The sequence below is a fragment of the Herpailurus yagouaroundi genome, unplaced genomic scaffold (assembly GCF_014898765.1).
Source record: "Herpailurus yagouaroundi ecotype Mexico unplaced genomic scaffold, PumYag 182, whole genome shotgun sequence".
Taxonomy (NCBI): Eukaryota; Metazoa; Chordata; class Mammalia; order Carnivora; family Felidae; genus Herpailurus; species Herpailurus yagouaroundi.
Window position 1 is genome coordinate 8,721,149 of NW_024412413.1, and position 23,455 is coordinate 8,744,603.

General features: G+C 40.8%; 1 protein-coding gene across 5 annotated transcripts in view; it reads right to left on the reverse strand.

Annotated features, from left to right (window-relative positions):
- TNRC6B (trinucleotide repeat containing adaptor 6B) overlaps window positions 1–23,455 on the reverse strand; it is a 248,718-nt gene that overhangs the window by 158,395 nt on the left and 66,868 nt on the right. For 4 of the 5 annotated variants that reach the window (XM_040490759.1, XM_040490757.1, XM_040490762.1 and 1 more), the window contains exon 3: window positions 20,771–20,861. The exons of the other annotated variant lie outside the window; for it this stretch is intronic. In XM_040490759.1, the coding sequence (XP_040346693.1) occupies window positions 20,771–20,815 (45 nt within the window). In that variant the 5' untranslated portion in view covers window positions 20,816–20,861. The remainder of the gene's footprint in view (window positions 1–20,770; window positions 20,862–23,455) is intronic. 5 annotated transcript variants of the gene reach the window in all.

Consider the following 23,455-nt stretch of genomic DNA (forward strand, 5'->3'; position numbering starts at 1 on the left):
TGTTTTTAGCCTTTCCTTTACTATCCAAATTATTAAAAGAATAGACTATACTCCATTACTTTCATGTTCTCATCACTGATCTGATAAAAAAAAAGTTATTGAGGTACTACATACATGTGATTTTAAGTCAAATAATACCACCAAGCTTACAAATAAAAACAACACTCTCCTCTGCTGCCCTCCGACCCAGACCACTCCCCGTGCTCCCCCCCCCACCCCACCACACATGGATCTCTTTTCCCCCGTCCTTCCAACAGAAGACACCATTTTTGTCCAAATCAATATTCAGTGCTAACAGTACTATAACTAAGTAAATAACAGAGATAGCTGAATCATACGGAACAGTATAATCAAATTTGCTTTTCTTGTACAATTCTTTGTTTTCCCTAGAACTAACAATTACTACTTTCTTTCAGTTTTGGGGAGGCTTAGTATTTATTATGTATTTTTCACTAATTCATCCTCAAACTCTCCAACAGAGTTGTAAATCTCCTCTTAATAAATTCAAACACTTCAGGTAATCTATCAATTTCATTCCAGTCTTGGAGACATTCCTCAGGGGTTTTCTCATGTTCCAGTCTAGATTGTTTGCTTTCTAGGCCGCTAAATTGCTGACACTTTGCCAGGGATGTCTTTTCCCCTTCAGCTCTGAAATTCCTGGCTCTCTCTCCTACCCTGGAGCATCTGTTCCCCAGATCCTTTGTCTTCTTTTATGGTTTAGTCTCTGGTTTAGGTGGAACATATACTCTAGTGAATGCCTGACAAAAGGTATATGGAAAGTAAAATTTTTGATCTCTTGAATGACTGAAATGTCCTTATTTTATCCATATAGATTATTGACATTTAGAATATTTTTTAACCCACATACATAATCAAATTAGAAGTTCAAGTTAGTAGGAGCACCTGGGTGGCTCAGTCGGCTGAGTGTGTGACTTCAGCTCAGGTCACGATCTCATGGCTCATGGGTTCCGGCACCGCATCGGGCTCTGCGCTGACAGCTTGGGGCCTGGAGCCTGCTTTGGATTCTGTGTCTCCCTCTCTCTCTGCCCTCCCCCACTCATGCTAGTCTCTCTCTCCCTGAAGAATAAACATTCAAAAGTATTTAAAAAATAAAAAAAAAGTTCAAATTAGTAAATCTTTCTCCCTCCAAAATTTTGAAGCCACACTTCATTGTCTTCTAGTTCCCAGAGATGCAATATAGAAATCTGACAATATTCTAAACCCTAATGTTTTGGCCATGACCTGTTTCTTCTCCAGAAACTTGTAGGGTCTTTCACTTCTCCTCAGTGTTACACAAATGCAAACCTCGCAGTATGGTTCTTTTTTTTTATTTATTCAGCTTCTGGGTAGGTACTTGCAATCTAGAAACTCGGGTTCTTCAGGTTTGGGGCATTTTCTCTACTTATTTATTTGACAATTTTATCCCCTCCAGGAATTCCTTCTTCAATGTTGAATTTACAGGATTGATCCATGAATTTTCTTTTCTCTCCACTTGTATCTCTTTGACTTTTTCTTTTACTACCTGGAGATTCTCTTAACTTTACCTTCCAATACTTCTAATTTTTAGAAGAATTTGTTATTGTGACTTAGTTTTTGAAAGCTTTTACTTGTTCTCTGAAGTCTTTTTTTTTACAGTCCTATTTTTGTTCCATGATTATAATACCAAGTCTCATCTCTGAAAATATTGTTTTGTTTTAATTTTCTTTCACTCTCTATATTACCTTGTTTCCTCTACATTCCTCTTTTTTTTTTTTCAACGTTTATTTATTTTTGGGACAGAGAGAGACAGAGCATGAACAGGGGAGGGGCAGAGAGAGAGGGAGACACAGAATCGGAAACAGGCTCCAGGCTCTGAGCCATCAGCCCAGAGCCCGACGCGGGGCTCGAACTCATGGACCGCGAGATCGTGACCTGGCTGAAGTCGGACGCTTAACCGACTGCGCCACCCAGGCACCCCGACATTCCTCTTTTATATTTGCTTTGGTCGCTATCTTCCAGTCATAGGTTTTTATCAGATGTCTGATTATCTAGGATTATCTACTGATATTTATTTATTTATTTTTAATTTTTAATTGTATTACTTTTTTTTAAATGTTTATTTTTGAGAGAGAGACAGAGCATGAGCAGGAGAGGGGCAGAGAGAGAGAGAGGGAGACACAGAAACAGAAGCAGGCTCCAGGCTCTGAGCTGTCAGCACAGAGCCCAACGCAGGGCTCAAACCCATGAACCATGAGATCATGACCTGAGCCGAAGTCGGATACTTAATTGACTGAGCTTCCCATCTTCCTTTATTATTTTTTAAAGGAGATGGAGGTTTATTGAATACACTGCAAGGGAGCAGTGGGCAGGACAGCAAAGGAGAGAGGATCTGCAGTGATCTACTGATATTTAAGAGATAAGCCTGAAAGGGGCACCTGGGTGGCTCAGTTGGTTAAGTGTCGACTCCTGATCTAGGCTCAGGTCGTGATCTCACAGTTCATGGGTTTGAGCCCCGCATTGAGTTCTGTGCCGATGGCACAGAGCCTGCTAGGGATTCTGTCTCTTCTTCTATCTACCCCTATACTGCTTGTGCACACGTGTGCATGCTGTCTCAAAACAAACTTAAACAATTTTTTTTTTTTAATGAGCAAGTTTTTACTCCTGCTCCCCCTCCCTGGGCAACCACTAACATGCTTTCTGTCATTATAGATTAGTTTGCATTTTCTGGAGTGTTTATACAGGTAATCACCGAGACATACTTTTTTTTTTTTTTTTTTTTTTTTGGTCTGGCTTCTTTTGATCAGAATCATTCTGAAATTCAGCATACAGTTTCATGTATCAGTAGTTCACTTCCCTCTTATAGGGAGTACTCCTCCACTGCATAGAATCTACCACAATTTGTCAGTCACCTGTTGATGGGTGGCTGGGTTGTTTCCAGACTTGGGCTATTGCAAAAAGCTGCTATGAACATTCATTTAGAAGTTTTTGTACACTTTCTTTTTCACTGGGTACTTAGCAGTGTATACCACAGATTGTATGCTTTCAGGAACAGCAATGCATTGTCTCACACAGATCTGGAAGCTAGAAGTGGGAAATGAAGGTTTTGCCAGGGCTGGCTCCTTTGGAAGGCCGTGAGGGAAAGATCTGTCCCAGGCCTCTCCCCTTGGCTTGCAAATGGCCGTCTTCACGTTCACATGGCGTTCGCCCTGTGTTTGTGTCTGTCTAAATTTCCTCTTTTTATAGACACTAGTCACACTGGATTATGGCCTACCCTAATGACCTATTTTAATTTGATTACCTCTGCAAAGTCCTTAACTCCAAGCAAGGTCACATTCTGAGGTAACGGGAGTTAAGGCTTCCAACGTGTAAACTGGCACAGGAGTGGGGGCGGGGGAGTGAACAGGGAACACAATTCAGCCTCTAACGGTGGAACAGTTGGATCATAGGGTAGTGATATGTTTACCTTTTTAAGAAAGTCTCTGTATTCCAAAGTGGCTGTAGCATTTTATCTCCCCACCAGCAGAGTAGGAGAGTTGCAGTTCTTCCATATCTTACCAACACCCAGGTCTTCCTTTTCTTTTAATGTTTTATTTATTTTTGAAGAGAGATCACGAGTGGGGGAGGGTCAGAGACACAGGAGGACAGAGGATTCTAAGTGGTCTCCACACTGACAGCAGCGAGCCCAATGAGGGGCTTGAACTCACTAACCTTGAGATTACTCTGAGCAGAAGTTGGACACTTAACCAACTGAGGCACCCAGACGCCCCAGTAAGTCTTTTTAACTTTAGCTACTCTAACTGCTTTTTTATTTTTTAATTTATTTATTTTTGAGAGAGAGAGAGAGAGAGAGAGAGAGGGAGAGAGAGAGAGAGAGAGAGATACAGTAATCAGGAGAAGGGCAGAAAGAAAGAATCCCAAACAGGCTCCGCACCATCAGCGCAAAGCCTGACACAGGGCTTGAACCCATGAACTGTGAAATCAGGACCTGAGTGGAAACCAAGAGTTGGATGCTTAACTGACTGAGCCACCCAGGCGCCCCTCTAATTGTGGTTTTAATTGCATTGACATTGAACATCTTTTCATGAGTTTCTTTGCCATCCATTCTCTGGTAAAATGCTGTTCAAATTTTTTACCATTCTTTTTTTTTTTTTAATGCTTATTTATTTTTGAGACACAGAGAGACAGAGCATGAATGGGGGAGGGTCAGAGAGAGGGAGACACAGAATCTGAAACAGGCTCCAGGCTCTGAGCTGTCAGCACAGAGCCCAATGCGGAGCTCGAACTCACGGACTGCGAGATCGTGACCTGAGCCAAAGTCGGCCGCTCAACCGACTGAGCCACCCAGGCGCCCCCAAATTTTTTACCATTCTTTTAAGCAGATTTATTTTTTTCTCTCTCTCTCTTTTTTCTAAAGTAAGCTCCACGCCCAATGTGGGGCTTGAACTCATGACCCTAAGATCAAGAGTTGCATGCTCTATCAACAGAGCCAGCCAGGTGTCCCGAAGCATCTTTACTGAGATACAATTTACATGCCATAAAGTTCACCTGTTTAAAGTATATAATTCAATAGTTTTTAATATTTACAGAGTTGTGCATTGATCACCACAATCTAATTTTAGAACATTTCTATCATCCCAAAAAGGAAATTTGTCCTTCTTGACAGTCACTCCCCATTTTGCCCTCCCTTCATCCTTCTTTCCAGCACCAGATAACCACTAACCTGCTTCCTGTCTCTACAGATTGGCCTATTCTGAACATTTCATACATAAATCAAGTCATACAATATGTGGTGTTTTGTGTCTGTCTGCTTTCATTTGGCATAATGTTTTCAAGTTTCATCCATATTGTATCATATATCAGCACTTCATTCCATTTTATGGCCTAATACTGTCCCATTGTATAGATATACCTTATTTTGTTTACATCACCAGTTGATGGATATTTTGATTGTTTCCACTTTTTTGCTATTGTAAATAATGCTGTTATAAACACTTGCATACAAGTTTCTGTGTGGACACAAGCTGTCATTTTTCTTGGGTGAATACGCAGGAGTGGGATTGCTGGGTCATATGATAACTGTATGTTTAACTTTTTGAAAGCCTACCAAACTGTTTCTCAAAGTGGATGCACCGTTTGACATACCCACTGGCAGCGTCCAATGGTTCTAATTTCTCCACATCCTCAACCACACTTGTTATCACCTGTCCATTTGATAACAGCCATCCCAACGGGTGTGAAGTGCTATGTCACTGTGGTTTTGATTGTAGTTCCTTAATGAGTAACGATGTTGAGCATCTTTTCATGCGCTTATTGGCCAATTGTGTATCTTCTTTGGATAAATGTCTTCCAATTCTTTGCTCATTTTTAAAAATTGGGTTATTTGTTTTCCTATTACTGAGCTTTCAAAGTTTTTAACAGATTTAAGAGATTCTAGATACTAATCCTTATTTGGGCAGATGCTGTGCATGTGTTTCCTCCCAATCTGTGGCTTGCCTTCTCATTCTCACTAACAGCATCTTTCAAAGAGCAGAAGTTTGCTGTGACATCTAAGAAATCTTTGCCTAACCACAGATTTTCTCTTACATCTTCTTCTAGAAGCATTATAATTCTAGATTTTACATTTAGATCTAAGATCCATTTTCACTTAATTTTTATATATGCTATAAGGTCTAGATGTATGTTTATTTTTTGCATATGGATATCCAACTGTCCTAACACCATTTGTTGAAAAAAAAAATCCTTTCTCCATTGAATTGCCTCCACAAAATTGCCTTTGTCAAAGATCATTTGTCCATATATATGTGGGTCTATGTTGGGATCTCTCTTCTGCTCCACTGGTCTCTTTTCTCCAATACCACAGGGTCTTTATTGCTGTAGCTTTATAGTAAGTTCTGAAATCAGGAAGTATTAGCACCCCAACTTTGTTCAACTCAAAAGCTGCTTTGATTATTATTATGGGTTGAATAGTGTCCCCCCACCAAAAAAAGAAAAAAGATAAACTGGAGTTCTAACCTCCAATACTTCAGAACATGATCTTATTTGGAGATGGGGTCTTTACAGAGGTAACTATAAAGTTATTAGGGTGGGCTCTAATCCAGTATGACCGTGTCCTCTCATACAAAGGGTGAAATTTGGACACAAAGACAGATGCGCATGCAGGAAGAATGCCATGTGAAGACTGGGTTATACTGCAACAAGTCAAGAAACTAGAAGAGAAGGTAGAAATCAGAAGCTAAGAGAGAGGCCTGGAAAAGACCCTCCCCTAGTCCCTTCACATGGAACATAGCCCTGCCAACACCTTGACCTTGTACTTCAGGCCTCTAGGACTGTGAGACAATACATTTCTGTTAAGTCACTCAGTTTGTGGTACTTTGTTAGAGCAACCCTAGCAGACTACTACAGCTGTTCTATGCCCTATGCATTTCCATATGAATTTTAGAAATCAGCTTTTTCACAAAAAGAGTCTGCTAGGATTTTGATAGGGATTGAACTGACTCTTAGCAACAGCTAAACAATATTGAATCTTTTTTTTAAGTTTATTTATTCATTTTGTGTGTGTGTGTGTGTGTGTGTATGTGTGTGAGAGAGAGAGAGAGAGAGAGAGAGAGAGAGAGAGAACACGAGAGGGGGAGGGGCAGAGAGAGGGAGAAAGAGAATCCCAAGAAGGCTCTGTGCTCTTAGTATGGAGCCTGACTCAGGGCTTGATCCCACAAACTGTGAGATCATGACCTGAGCCGAAATTAAGAGTCGGATGCTTAACTGACTGAGCCACCAGGCGCCCCAACAATATTGAATATTCTGACCTATAAACAGGTATATCTCTCCTTTTATTTAGGTTGACTTTATTTTCTCTCAGCAATGTTTTGTGGTTTTCAGTGGTGGTGAAACATTCTGTGTTTTTTTGTGGTCACAGCAGACATCTTTTCTCATTGTTCTTCATCTAAGAAGTAAATCATTCAGTCTTTCACCATTAAGTTTAATATCAACTGTAGGATTTTCATGAAAGCCCTTTATCAGGTCAAATAGTTCCTTTCTATTCCTAGCTTGCTGACACTATTTTTTTTTTTATCAGGAATGGATGTGGCATTTGTCAAATGCTTTTTCTGCATCTTTTGAGTGGATCCTAGGGTTTTTCTTTTTTAATTTGTTAACGTGATGAATTACACATTGATTGATTCTTGTATATTCAACCAACCTTGCATTCCTGGGGGAAATCTTACCTGGTCATATGTTATACTATATATTCAAATTCTGTTTATAATTGTTGCACCTACTTCATGAGAGACACTGTTCTGTAGTTTTCTTGCAATGTCTTTGGTTTTGGTATCAGAGTAATCCTGACCTCACAAAAGGAGTTGGGAAGTATCCCCCTCTCTTCAAGTGAGATTATACTAATTTACATACAACATAAGAACCTACAATAGTATTCTTCTACCTTCCCGTCTTGGCCTTTATGCTACTGTTACTGTACATTATACAGATATCAACACACAACGCATCTGCAGAACTTTTGTTCAAACAATCAATTCCCTTTTTAAAAGGTTTAAATAATAGAAAAAGTCTTCTATATCTACCCATGTCGTTTCCATTTCCTGAGCTCTTCATTTCTTTGTGTAGATTCATATTTCCATCTGGCATCCCTTTCAGTCTCCCTTTCACATTTCCTATAGTATGGGTATGCTGATGATGAATTATTTCAGCTTTTGTGTGTTTGAAATAGACTTTAGGGGCACCTGGGTGGCTCAACTGCTTAAGCGTCCGACTTTGGTTCAGGTCATGATCTCATGGTCTGTGGGTTCGGGCCCCGTGCTGGGCTCTGTGCTGACAGCTCAGAGCCTGGAGCCCGCTTCGGGTTTTGTGTCTCCCTCTCTCTCTTCTCCTCCCCCGCTTGTGTTCTATCAAAAATAAGTAAACATTAAAAAAAAAAGAAAGAAAGAGATTTTATTTAGCCTTCATTCTTGAAAGAAATTTCACTGCTTATAGAATTCAAGGTTAACAGTTTTTCTTTCAGTACTTTAAAGACCGCTGCATTGTTTTTAAAGGCAAATTCTTATCCTTGTTCCTCTGTTAACAGTGTCCATTGTCTTTTGGCTTTAAGATGTTCTCTATCGCTCATTTTGAGTAATTTGATTATGATGTGCTTTAGTGTGGTATTCTTCATCTGTCAAGAACATATAACTTCTTTTTTTATTTTTTTAAGGAACATATAACTTCTTGGATCTGTGGGTTTACAGTTTTTATCAAATTTGGGGCCATTATTTCCTAGATTTTTCTTTTCTACTTCCTTCCCTCTTTTTCAGAGACTACAATTACACTTACATTAGACTGTCTGAAGTTTTGTACAGCACCCTCATCATCTTTCCATATTTTGTTCTTTACTCTTTTTCCTGTGTTTCATATTGGATATTTTCTATTAGCATGACTTTAAATTCTCTAATCTTTTAATTCTGCAATGTCTAATCTGTCACTAATCTCATCCAGTATATTTTTCATCTCAGACATTATAGTTGTAAACTCTAGAAACATTTTTAAATTTTATTTATTTACTTATTTTAGAGAGCATGCAATGGGGGAGATGGGCAAGAGAGAAAGAATCTTATGCAGGCTCTACGCTCAGCACAGAGCCCAATGCAGGATCATGACTTGAGCCAAAATCAAGAGTTGGACACTCAACCAACTGAGCCACCCACATACCCAACTCTAGAAATTTGATTTGAGTCTTATCTTCCACATTTCTACTTGACTTCTTAAATATCTGAATACAATTATAGTAAGTATTTTAATATTCCTGTCTGCTAATTTTAATCTGTGTCAGTTGTGGGTTGATTTCAACAGATTTTTTTTCCTTCACTATGGTCTGTATTTTCCTGGGTTTTACATGTCTGATGATCTTTGCTTGGATACCGGATATTACAAATTTTACACTGCTGAGTACTGAATGTTTTGTATTCCCATTTACAAATATTCCAAAAATATTTTTCAGCTTTGTTCTAGAACACAGATTACTTTGAAACAGTCTGTTCCTTTTGTGTCATATATATATACACATATATATATACACACATATATATATACACACACATATATATATAAATATGTATAATACATGTTTATACATGTATATGTATGTATGTATATATATATGTGTGTGTGTGTATATATATATATATATCCATCTATCTATATTTTGTCTACTTTTAAGTGGTTATTTCCAGTGGGAGGGTAAATTCTGTCCCTGATACTCCATCTTGCTCAGTAGCAGAAGTCCCAATGGATTTTTGAAAAATTTGGTGTCTTAGGAGAACCTGGCTGGCTCATTCGGTGGAGCATGCAACTCTTGGTGTCAGGGTTATAATTTCGAGCCCCATGTTAGGTATAGAGATGACTTAAAAATAAAATCTTTTCTTTTTTTTTTCTTTTTTTTTCAACGTTTATTTATTTTTGGGACAGAGAGAGACAGAGCATGAACGGGGGAGGGGCAGAGAGAGAGGGAAACACAGAATCGGAAACAGGCTCCAGGCTCTGAGCCATCAGCCCAGAGCCCGACGCGGGGCTCGAACTCCCGGACCGTAAGATCGTGACCTGGCTGAAGTCGGACGCTCAACCGACTGCGCCACCCAGGCGCCCCAAAAATAAAATCTTTTTAAAATTGTGGTATTTTAACCATTTTTATGCATGCAGTTCAATGGCATTAAGTATGTTCACATTGCTGTGCAACCATCACCAGCATACATCTCCGGAATTTTTCTCATCTTTCCAAACTGAAACTTTATACTTTCTATTCCCCTCTCCCTTCAGTCCCTGGCAACCACCACGCTGTTCTCTGTTTCTATGAGGCACCACCCTAGGCACCTTATACAAATAAGAATCATACAGGATTTGCCCTTTGGTGACTGGCTTATTTCACTAAGCATAATGTCTTCAAGGTTCATGTGTGTTGTAGCAGGTGTCAGAATTTTCTTCCTTTTTAAGGCTAAAGCTTATTCCATTGTTGGGATATACCACTTTTTGTTTATCCATTCATCCGCCAAGCAACACTGGGTTGGTTTTACTTCTTGGCCACTGTAAATAAGGTGGCTACGAACATAGGTATGCAAATATCTGACAGAGCCCGTTTTCGATGCTTTCTTCTTTTTTTAAATTAAGCTTTTAATTTTAATTGCAGTATAGTTAACATACAGTGTTATATCACTTTCAAGTATACACTACAGTGATTCAACAATTCTATACATTACTTAGTGTAATGTCATCCTTCTTTCAATTCTTAGTGATTTTATTACTAAGTGGAATATCCTTGCCACTTAGCATCTCTATTTCTCCTTGTCCGCTATGTAACAGTTGACGCAGTAGCCATCATTCAAAGAGCCTCCCATTTAAAATCTCCTCTGCCTTGTACTAGACTACACTCTCCATTTCTTTTCTTCTCTCTCACCCAATCTTAGAGCCTTTGAATTTATGCCTTTGCCTTAGGAATATTCTCTCATATCATCACATGGAAGCATCCTTCATATCCTTGAGGCATCAGCTCAAGTGCATCTCTCTGAACAGACCTTCTCTAACCACCCAGCTAAAATAGCTCCGCACTCAGTCACTCTGGCTTAATACATATCACCGCCTAAAAGGAACGCTTACTTATGTGTTTGTTGTCTATCTCCCCCAACCAAAAATGCAAACTTCCTGGTGCAGAGATTCTTGACTGTCTTGTTCATTATAAACCTGGCACAAAAAGTTGTTTGATAAATATTTCCTGACTCTAACTTGCTAATCTCTGCTTCTCTTTCTTAACCGCTCTCCAAATCTATTTCCCCAGGTTCTGTCACTGAACCCATGTCTTCACATTTTGCCACAGAAATTTCATCTAACCTCATGGTTTCAACTGTTCCATTTGAATGATTCTCTCCAATTCAGTTATTTTCAGCCCCGAATCATCCTGTTTCCAGCCTCCTGGTTTCACCTGGCTGCCACACACTGCCACAAAGACACCATCTCAAATTCTGTTTAACACAGAATTCATCCTACCCTCCCCCCACCTGTTTCTTCTCTTATGTTTCCTGTTCTTTTTTTAATTTTTTAAAAAATGTTTTATTTATTTTTGAGACAGAGACAGAGCACGAGCAGGGGAGGGGCAGAGCGAGAGACACAGAATCGAAGGAGGCTCCAGGCTTTGAGCTGTCAGCACACAGCCCAACACGGGGCCCGAACTCACAAACCACTAGATCTGGACCTGAGCCGAAGTCGGACGCTTAACCAGCTGAGCCACCCAGGCGCCCCTCGTGTTTCCTATTTTTAACAGCAGCACCCTCTTTCTTCCAGTGACTCAGCTTAAAGTCTTGATGTCATTATTGATATCTCCTTTTCCTTTTTCCTCCACATCAAATTAATTGCTAAATCCTATCCATTTTTTTAAAAGAAAGCATGCAGGGGCAGCTGCTGGCTCAGTAGGTGAAGCATAAGACTCTTGATCTTGGGGTTGTGAGTTTGGGCCCCACGCTGGGTGTAGAGATTACTTAAAAATAAAATCTTTAGGGGCATCTGGGTGGCTCGGTTGGTTAAGTGTCCGACTTTGGCCTAGGTCACGATCTCACAGTTCCTCAGTTCGATTCTTGTATTGGGCTCTGTGCTACAGCATAGAGCCTGAAGCCTGTTTCAGATTCTTTTTTTAAAAAAAATTTTTTTTAATGTATGTTTATTTTTGAGAGAGAGAGAGAGCGCACAAGCCAGGGAGGAGCAGAGAGAGACATGGAGACATAGAATCTGAAGCAGGCTCCAGGCTCCAAAGCTGTCAGTGCAGAGCCCCACACAGGGCTCGAACACCCAAGCTGTGAGATCATGACTGGAGCTGAAGTCAGACGCTTAACCGACGGAGCCACCCAGGTACCCCAAGCCTGTTTCAGATTATGTGACTCCCTCCCCCTCTCTGCCCCTCCCCAACTCCTGCTCTCTCTCTCTCTCTAAATAAACATTAAATAATAAATAAATAAATAAATAAATAAATAAAATCTCATTAAAAAAAGAAAGGAAAGCATATATATTTCCTAACTATAAAGCTAAGGACAACTAATATAGTGGATGACAGGAACAATATTCAAGATGGTCTTAGCAGACTAAGAGGAAGGGCAGAAGCTCCTAATATTGGTCTCTTTTAAACTGAGGTACAATTCACAGAAAAATACATAAACTTTAAGTGTAGTGCTCAGTGGATTTTAGATAACAATTGTACCCGTGTAACTACCCCACGGATGAAGAGAGCAGATGTCCATCTCCCCAGAATACTCCCACAAGCCTCTTCTCTTGGATACTCTCATACACACCCCGGGGAATGATTCTATCGCTGAGGATGAGGTTTACATGTTCATAAACTTTATGTAATTAGAATGTGGGAGTTGGGGCGCCTGGGTGGCGCAGTCGGTTAAGCGTCCGGCTTCAGCCAGGTCACGATCTCGCAGTCCGTGAGTTCGAGCCCCGCATCAGGCTCTGGGCTGATGGCTCAGAGCCTGGAGCCTGTTTCCGATTCTATGTCTCCCTCTCTCTGCCCCTCCCCTGTTCATGCTCTGTCTCTCTCTGTCCCAAAAATAAATAAACGTTGGAAAAAAAAATTAAAAAAAAAAAAAGAATGTGGGAGAATATACACTTTTGTTCCCATCTTTTTCCGGTCAATATAATGTTTTTGAGATTCATGCATGTTTTTATGTGAATCAAAAGTCTAATTTTTTAAATGTTTATTTTTGAGAGACAGAGTGTGAGTCGGGGAGGGGCAGAGAGAGGGAGACACAGAATCCAAAATAGGCTCCAGGCTCTGAGCTGTCAGCACAGAGCCCGATACAGAGCTCGAACTCATGGCCTGTGAGATCACGACCCAAGCCGAAGTCAGACGCTTAACTGACTGAGCCACCCAGGCGCCCCTCAAAAGTCTAATTTTTAAGCTTAGTAGTATTTCACTGAACATCCTATAATTCATTTATTTATTTACTTGTTGATGGACAGTTAAGCTATATCTGGTTTGGGGCTGTTACAAGTAAAGTTACCACAAATATTCTCATACGTCTCTTTGTGGACATATGCAGTCATGTGTATTAGGTACATACTTAGAAGTAGAACATCTGGCTTACAGGGTAGGCATATGTTTAACTTAATCAGAGATTTGAGAAAGTTTCTGAAGTAGTTATACCAGTTTATACTCCTCCTAACAATGTATGACAGTTCCGTTGCTCCACATTCTTTGACACTTGGTATGGTCAATCTTTCAAATTTTGGTGAGTGTGTAATACCACATTAGTTTTAACTTACATTTCCCTCATGAATAATGTTGAATATCCTATTTTTATGGCCATTTGCATATCTTATTTTGTGAAATATCTATTTATGTCTTTTGTCCAGAGTTTTTACTTTTCTTATTGATTTTTACGAATTCTATATATATTCTAGATATGAGACCTTTATTAGATAAATGTATTGCAAGTGTTTTCTCCAAGTCTGTAGCTTTTCCACATTCTTAATGTTGTCAGTATATTAGCAGATGTTTAATTTTTTGTAATGAAATTCAACTGAAGAACTGTTCTTAAAGAATTAAAAAAAATTTTTTTTAATGTTTATTTTTGAAAGAGAGAGACAGAGCACAAGCAGGGGAGGGGCAGAGAGAGCGGGGGACACAGAATCTGAAGCAGGCTCCAGGCTCTGAGCTGTCAGCACAGATGTGGGGCTAGAACTCATGGACCACAAGATCATGATCTAAGCCAAAGTTGGTCGCTTAACCGACTGAGCCACCCAGGCGCCCCTAAATCACTATTCTTTTTTATGGTTAGTGCTTTTTACAATCTACTTAAGATCACAGAGACATCTCTTATGTTGTCTTCCAAAAGCTTTACAGTTTTAGCCTATGATCCATCTCAAATTAGGTTTTATGTGTGATGTAATCACACATAATCACATACACCGTAATCATGGTTCATGTATTTCCATATGGTTACCTGGTTGCTCCAGCACCATCTGTTGAAAGATCTTCCTTTCCCTTACTGAATTAGTCTTTTGAAAAACCTTTTTTTAAAATTCTGAAGTCTTATACTTTAGGTTTAAAAGAATCAATTGTAGGGGTGCCTGGGTGGCTCAGTTGGTTAAGCGTCCAACTCCTGATCTCAGCTCAGGTCTTGATCTCAGAGTCTTAAGTTCAAGCCCAGCATTGGGCTCCTCACTGGGCGTGGAGTCTACTTAAAAAAAAAAAAAAAAAATCAGGAGCGCTGGCATGGCTGAGTTGGTTAAACATCTAACTCCTGATTTCAGCTCAAGTCATGATCTCAAGCATTCATGGGTTCAAGCTCCACACTGGGCTCTGCACTGGTGGTGGTGGTGCAGAGACCACTTGGGAGACTCTCTGCCCCTCCCCCGCTCATGCTCTTCCTCAAAGTTAGTAAGTAAAGTTAAAAAAAAAACCAATTGTACATCTACAGGATGGGCAAGACCAGTATAAAAGCAGTGTAGTGGATAATGTGGTTGACTTTGAGACACTGAAGCACTTCCTCTTTAGCAACAAAACCTAGAAATTTTAGCTAACACAAATTCTAACATCATTTGAAGCTTATTGTGGCCATGTCATTAAATTCTGGTCAAAGAAATACAAAAGCACAGTTGAGTGTGCAACTTCCAAGGGAAGTGACAAGTTCTCTTTTTTTTTTTGCTAAATGGAATACAAATGTGATGGTTGGGGCTACAGAGAAAGCAGAATTTTCTATTTTTATAGAAAATTTTTAAGATATAGAAAAAAGTCCAGAAAATAACAAACACACCTATGTAACCACCACTCAGATTTAACATATTTGCTTCATAGCATTTGCTTCAGATTTCTCTCTTTTTTATAATGTTTATTATTTTTTTAATGTTTATTTATTTTTGAGAGAGAGAGAAACAGAGCATGAGTGAGGGAGGAGCAGAGAGAGAAGGGGACACAGAATCCGAAGCAGGCTCCAGGCTCCCAGCTGTCAGCACAGAGCCCGACCTGGGGCTTGAACTCATGAACGGTGAGATCATGACCTGAGCCCAAGTCGGACGTTTAACCGACTGAACCACCCAGGCACCCCCCTCCCCCATCTTTTTTAAAGAAAGAAAAATATAGGTGCAGTGAAGAGTTGAGGCCCCCCCCCCTTGTAGCCAGCCTTTCCAAATTCAATCTCCATCCTCCTTCCCCAGATGGAACCCCACTATGAAGCTTGCGTTAGGTCTCACCTTTCAGAGGTAAATTTAAGAATTCATGGTTTCTGCCTCCTCTGAGGGCCCCTTAGTTCAGCTGTGATCTGTGTACTACTGGCTTTAGGGATCACCAGGGGTGCTTGTGAAAAATATAGATCCCAAGGGGTGCCCGGGTGGCTCAGTCGGTTGAGCGTCCGACTTTGGCTCTGGTCATGATCTCACAGTCAGAGAGTTCGAGCCCTGTGTCGGGCTCTGTGCTGACAGCTCGGAGCCTGGAGCCTGTTTCGGATTCTGTGTCTCCCTGTCTCTCTACCCCTACCCCGCTCATGCTCTGTCTCTCTCACTTTCAAAAATGAATAAATGTTAAAAAAAAAAAATTAAAAAAAAAATAGATCCCAGGGTCCCAACTCTTGAGATCCTCTTTCAGTAAGTCCAGTGTGGGGCCTGGTCACCCTCATCTTATTATCACTTTATTATTATTTTTTTCATTTCCATTTTAAAAAGCATGCCAGGTACAAATCAAAACCACAATGATATAGTATTTCATATCCACTAGAATAAAAAATGCATACAATAATAAACTGGTGAGGATATGGACAAATTAGAACCCTCATATATTTCTGGGGGGAATAGGAAACGGTGAAGCCATTTGGAAAGCAGTTTGGCAGTTCTTCAAAAAATAAAACACAAAGTTACCATATGACCCAGCAATTCCACTCCTGGTTATTCACCCAAGAGAAATGAAAGCCTGTGTCCACACCAAACCTATATGAATTATTCAAATGCACAAAGCACCTACTCCCTTTGTAGGCCTTCTAGCACACCCAGGTGAACGATCTAAGAAGTTTCTCTGATAGAAGTAATCAGAATCGATTACTCCGCATTTAACTTCTTCAGGATGGAGGACTGAAGTCAGCATGGACTTTGGAGCCAGACCTGGAATCCAATCTAATTTATGTTGTTTGCCAGCTAGGAAAACAAATGGGAAAAATACTTATCCTGCATGGTTTCTTTCCCAGTCTGCTCTTCAAATACCAAAAGCCATAAAATCTTGTTATAATTTGTTAAATAGGATTCAGTCTCAGATGGAGGGATCCTAAACTTAAGCAGGAGACAGTCTAAATCACCTCATTGAACTCTTTGTTGTAAAGCCAATCAATAGATCACTTTATCCTTTGTAGACGAAGACTACATTTATTCATTTGTTACCTCTGAGAACAATAAAGAGAATATTATAACTAAAATGTTGGCTTCCTGATTAAGTGTTTTTTATTTATGATAATTAATAAAGACACATGGGCGCTTAAATCCATAGCTATAATTCTTAAACTCTAGAGCGTCTTTTTATTGTTTTTATTATAAAACGCTTAACTACACAAAGAAGTACAGAGAAGAAGATCACAAACCCTCCACTGCTCCGTTTTATGATGATTTTACTATGCTTGCCAGATTTCACTTAAAAAATAAACATTCCAAGCCTGTAGCTACAGAATTTCTACAACTAGTAAGCCAACACCAACTCGTTTAGAATATCAACCTAAATTATACTAAATGGAAAGTGAAAAATAGCTGTGGAGCTGAAATTAAAAATTCTAGTCTGTCCTTGGTAAGAAATGTAGTGGAAGATTACATCAGCATTGACTGGGGACTGTCCTAGGAGGGCTGGTTGTTGCCTCCTGGTTCACGTGTCCTTTCATGGTGTCTCCTTCTTCATCTGTGGTCCCTGCCATCCTACTCAGAGAACTCAAGACCCAATGGAAATCAGGCCACAGGCTGGGCCAGGTCAATTAGATTCTCTTCCTTTAGAGAATTTGAGTGTCAAGATACAGATATTCTAGTCTTTCCTGTACATCAACACTAGTTGTTATGAGAGCAAATCATAAAAGTAAAATGCACATCTCACCTCCATGCTTTAGAAATCTGTTGCCTGTTTTTGAACCTCCTTAGCCTAAGACAATCTTGACTAATGGTCTCTGTCATTCCCTTCTCTTCAACTGGCACCCAACACTCTAATCACTATGGGGTAGATGAAAGATGACCTCAAATTTTCTCCCAGTCCTCCCATTGAGAGGTGGAATGCCCCTGAGAGGGCTCCTCGGCTTGAATCTGGGGAGGCCCTGTGACTTGCTTTAATTCAGCACAAGGTAGAGAAAACAGAGCTGTGTGACCTCTGAGTCTGCGGCTTCTGCATGCATGCAGTACTCCCTCTTGGATCCCAGTCGCCATGCTGTGAGAAACCCAAGCCCTGTACGGAGGTCACGTGGAGAGGATCCTTGATGCTCAGGTCAACAGCCTCAAGCTGAACTGCCAGCTGCCAGCCATGTGAGTGAGTCATTTTGGACACTTCTAGCCAGTTGGTCCTCCGGATGACTACAGCCCCAGCCAATACCACTTTGGAGCAGAACTGCCTTATAGAGCTCAGTGAATCAGAGATCACGAGAGACGATAAAACACTGCAGTGGTTTCCCATATATGTATCTCCTATTATTAATCTTATCTCCGTACCTTTGTCACAATTAATGAGCCAATACTGACACATTAGTATTAGCTAAAATCCATACCTTATTCAGATTTTCTCTTTTCTTACCTAATATTCTTATTCTTTTCCGAGATCTCATCCAGGATATTGCATTACATTTCATCGTCACGTCTCCTTAGGCTCCTTTTGGCTATGATGGTTTCTTAGACATATCTTGTTTTCCCTTGACAGTTCTGAGGGTAGTCCTGGTCAGGTGTTTTGTAGGACATCCCTCTATCGGGATCTGCCTCATGTCTCTCTCAGGATTAGGGTGGCGTAATGGGTTTGGGGGAAGAAGACCACTGAAGTAAGGTGCCATTTCAGCACATCACATCAAAGGTCCATCCTATCTATAACCATGACTTATTCTGTCGATGCAGACCTTGACCACCTGGCCGAGATGCTGCTGGTCAGGCTCCCCACTGTGTGAAGCCACACTTGAGGAAGGGGAAGTTATGTTCCGCATCCTTGAGGGTGAAGTAATCTACATAAATGAATCAGAATTCTTCTGCCCAGGAGATTGTAATGGTGGTTTTAAACCACTAATTTTTGGTGTGGTTTAATACACAGCAAGATATCTAAAAAACACACTCAAACCTTTTCACTGTCTCCTATTAGACTTCATGAACAGTTACATGTGCTACGTAGGGTTCACTCTACTTAAGTGCCCTTCCTATTCCTATCCACCACTCACCAACCCACAAAAACAAAGAACCTCTTATTTTTCCAACAAAACCCAAGTGCTACCTCCTCTATCGTGAAGCTTCCTTCCAGAAGGAATTCATTGCTCTGACCCAGCTGCCAATACCACAGTTAACACCACTATCGTCACCCTTATGCTATGGTTAACTCCCTCAACAAGACCAGAGGTTCCCAACATGCAGAGACCCTGCCTTATGTAACTCTGCATGCCACCTAGGACATCAGCACATACCTGGCATCCCATAAGTGTTTGTGAATTAATTAATTAAGTGACTATAAATGTGTATCATTTTTTATAATACCTCATTTTATTTTTTTTTATTTTATTTTTTTTTTTAACGTTTATTTATTTTTGGGACAGAGAGAGACAGAGCATGAACGGGGGAGGGGCAGAGAGGGAGACACAGAATCGGAAACAGGCTCCAGGCTCCGAGCCATCCGCCGAGAGCCTGACGCGGGGCTCGAACTCCCGGACCGCGAGATCGTGACCTGGCCGAAGTCGGACGCTTAACCGACTGCGCCACCCAGGCGCCCCATATAATACCTCATTTTAAAAGAATAAAAGAGAAAACATAAATAAACAGCTATAGCCCAGGATGTGTCTGTAAATCCACACTAGAACTGGAATCTCCCTAGTAATGCACAGCTCCACTGTATAATATGGACTGGGCACTAAGAAAACTGATCACTGCATTCAATGAGTCAAAGCCACATATAACAGACAAAATAGTATCTGCTTTCAGATCTGTGTGACAACATGGGCACATAAATACTAAATAAATTAGATCAGATGAGTCTCTTTCTAAGGGAATCAGGACAATGAAGTACATTTCCTCGCCTTTGGATTTCTTGATATGTCATCAAAGACTTTTTACAGAACATAATTTTCATATTTAACTTCTAAAGTGTGGAACAATAAGACAGATTCATGGGTAACTGTGTTAGCGCTATTCAATTTTCTCTCTTACGTACACAGCAGGGAAATTAAGTAAGCCCTGAAGTGGTCCTTGGGAAAAATATAAGAAATAGTCACTGTGCCTCCAAAGGATTCAAGGGCTTCTGAAGTTTTACATTAATAATAACTCTGTCAACTTGTCTTCTTTCAGTATTTACAATAGCGGCTTTTACTAAATCAGCTGAAGTCTCTGCAAGAAAGCGATTAGGTCATACAAAATTGCATTCTAGTGACCAGAGGGAAAAGCCCTCCCACAGAAGGGTACCAGGAGCACTGGCAGCAACAGAAAGACTCCCCTCAGGAAGGTCCAGGGCAGCAGATGAAGCGATAGGTGCTGGGCACTGTCCAGGACACAGGGTGAGATACCCTTGGTGTGCCCAGGAAGGACTAGGGACAATTTTGAAAGGAGAAAGACATGAAGGTGATACTGACAGTCCCACGTGACCAGGTAGAGAATGAGTCAGGATATGGAGTCAAACACAGAGATATACATAAACACATGGTGACATTCAAGCCCTAGTTTGAAAAACCAAACCTAACAAATTATTGTTTAAACATTTATAATAAAAACTGTCTATGGGGCGCCTGGGTGGCTCAGTTGGTTAAGCGTCCCACTTCGGCCAGGTCATGATCTCACGGTTTGTGAGTTCGAGCCCCACATCAGGCTCTACGCTGACAGCTCGGAGCCTGGAGCCTGCTTCAGATTCGGTGTCTCCCTCTCTCTCTGCCCTTCCCCCACTCGTGCTCTGTCTCTGTCCCTCTCTTTCTCTCTCTCTCAAAAAATGAATAAACGTGGGGCGCCTGGGTGGCGCAGTCGGTTAAGCGTCCGACTTCAGCCAGGTCACGATCTCGCGGTCCGTGAGTTCGAGCCCCGTGTCGGGCTCTGGGCTGATGGCTCAGAGCCTGGAGCCTGCTTCTGATGCTGTGTCTCCCTCTCTCTCTGCCCCTCCCCCGTTCATGCTCTGTCTCTCTCTGTCCCCAAAAAAATAAATAAATAAATAAACGTTAAAAAAATGAATAAACGTTAAAAAAATTTTTTAAAAACTGTCTAAATAATTTAAAAATAACTGTCTAAATAATGTCTCTGTGAGGCAGGAATAAGGGACAGGCTTTTACTTTTTACCTCAAATACTTCTGACTCATTTTAATTTTTAAAATAAGAATACAGAACTTGCACAATAAAATGTTAAAAGATAAAGTGCTACCGTTGTACAAATGAAGCATAAAGTTCTCTGAGTTCAGTAAAATTTGTTTTAAATTGCTCATGGGGCATAACAAAAATGGAGATCAAAAAGAAAAAAAATCTTCTCAACCTTAGGTTAGGTTTGAATCTAAATCAAGCTAATTCCTAAATTCACCTAAAACAAAACACCCACTCCTCTGCCTCTGTTTTTAATTCCTACTCCAACCGTTTGCATCTTTAGTAGTCCACTGACCTTGGAACTGCTTTCTTCCGACACTTCTCCCTCATTGGTTTGCATTGGAACAGACTCTGTGCAAAACTCTGCAGAAACACACAAATACCGCCTGGAAGAGGTAAGAAGAGAAAAAAAAAATAAGGAATTCAGTGAAAAAATCGGTTTTTCAAAGATTAGATTGAAATTGTATCACCAAGACCATAGATACAGTGAAGTGATGAGCGTAAGTAACACACGTGCGTGTGCGTGTAAGTACACCCATGCATCTTCGGTAAGAAAGAAAGCAGAGAGGTAAGAGGGAATTTTCACCATCTTACGGTAGGATAGTTAGGAAAGGTTTAAGGCACTGGGGTGTTACACAGTTCTAGATTTCTTTCCTCTTTTTTCTTGACTTTTGGCAGACGTGATAGTGAAATCTTCAGCAATTCATACAGCACAAATAGTGACCGGAGAGAAAGGACGTCCACCTAAGAAGTGGGCCCGTCTGCACAGCATTATAAGCCGTTGAGATTGTCCAGGTTTCCTGGGTTTATAGTTTACGTTCAATATTCATGGTATATATATTTAAAAAACTTTTAATGTTTATTTATTTTTGAGAGAGAGACAGAGTGTGAGCAGTGGAGGGGCAGACAGAGAAGGAGACACAGAATCTGAAGCAGGTTCCAGGCTCCCAGCTGTCAGCACAGAGCCAGACTGGACTTGAACTCACAAACCGTGAGATCATGATCTAAGCTGAAGTCGGACGTTTAACCGACTGAGCCACCCAGGCGCCCCTCGCTGTATTTTATAACTGAAATAAGGGTACACGCTAATGGTTGATCCCACTTTTTTATTTTAAGAGAATTTGCTTAATAAGCTAAATATCAGTTAATTTACTTTTACATGAGAATGGGCTATCCTAGGGCAAGACAATAAAAAGTACTAATTTTTCCCCTAAGAATAAAATGAATCATTGGTTAAAATTTTATGAATTAAAATGTACCAAAAGGAAACTACTAAAAGCATATGTAACATTCAAATTAATTCATTAAATATGTAATTACTGAACAATAATTACTCAAACTGACACAAATCTCCATGTAATACAGGTAACTAATAATTTAAAACCTCTCTAATACTTTAAAAGGTTCATAGCTACAAAATCTAAAAGCTAGAAAGAAGCTTGGCACGTACTATCTTTTGTGTGGGCAGAGAATCTCTTGATAAACGCAGCACCTTGGGAGGCAGGTAATGTGGTTCTGGTGTGGGAATCTGTTTCCTCATCTGTTGGGTGGGAGAAGAGCATCAAAAAATCTACTGTGCTCACCTAATGGGGTTTTTGGGGAACCGATGTGTATTTATGGGACATGAAATGAACCGTAAAATTGGTACAGTGGAAGGTCTGCTAATCATCCCCCCTCACTCACTCCAGACGAACTGACGCTGCCCATTCCTTGCGGGAAACACATGCTTCCAGCAAGTGAAACAGGCTTTCTTGAGCTGGTTTTGCCCCTCATCTGTTAATGACAGTTGTGCGGAAACAAACTTATTCTTTCCATGAAAATTAAATTAATAGCACCAGAAACACTCAGTAACCTACCTAGAAAGATGTCGTATGCAAATTGCCTCACAAATGTCCTTAAGTGCTCATTCTGCTTTACAGAAATAGACTGTATCTCATAGATGATACATTACAAGCACAGCTGATGAAAAACACCCAATGATTTCTGTGCCATTTCCATTTTAATGTGCTGGAAAAGAGGAACCCTCTTTCGCTTCTCCTGAGCTTTCCCTCTGGCTCCTCTCTCCACCTTCCACAAGTCCCATCCCAATGGATCTTTTCTAATGTCAGAAGGAGAAACAAGGCCTGTGAGGTCAGCCCTTCTCTCTTCCTTTTGGAAGCCAGCTGCCCCTAAGGAGCATGCATTTTCCTCTGTGCTAGTTCCCCTAAATGAAGGCCCCTCACAATTGCCTGGGACTAGGTAAGCCTGTTCAGTGCTAGGAACTTCACTTGCCTGTAGATGTAAGCCACATTCCCCACTATAGCTTTATTAGTAATAAATGCCCCACTCTTTTATCTGATTTCTCAATTGATACAGAACTCAGCCAAGGGAAAAAGAGTGCTATTTACTGGGTCTCTCAAAGACCATACTATCTGGTGCATGGGACTAGAGTTTTGGTAAACACACATGAAGGGAAATTGGAGGAGTGAAATAAAATGCATATGGAATTTCTAAGGCTTCTGTTGGGTCAGGACTTCGGGCCTTGGTCTTTAGTGAGAGAGCAACATGCTTTACCCTTGTAGAGGTTGCATCAGGCCACACAAGTTTTTACTGTCAAATACCAGGTTTACACTACTGAGGCTGAATTAGAAGCTTACAAACCACCAGCCACGCTGTATTTTGACATTAGTGGTGACTGTAGTTATGGTAACTTTGTCTTCAGGTAAGTGGCTGTTTCTATAGAGACGACACGGCATACACCAGGCATGTGGGCTTTGCTGGCGGCAGCAAAGAAATGGGCCACGGTCAGTCGTGGCGGTGGTGGCGGTAGTGGCGGGCGGCGGCGACGGTACTGAAAAGCTCATCGAAATGTCAGCCGTGCAAGCGGCCTCAGCCTACATCGGCCACTCTGGCCTAGCGAGCAAATGCCAGCCGTGCTGGCCTCAGCAAAGGGAATAGAGCATTAGCAGGCTTGGGTGGCCTCAAAGTACAGAAGGCTGCT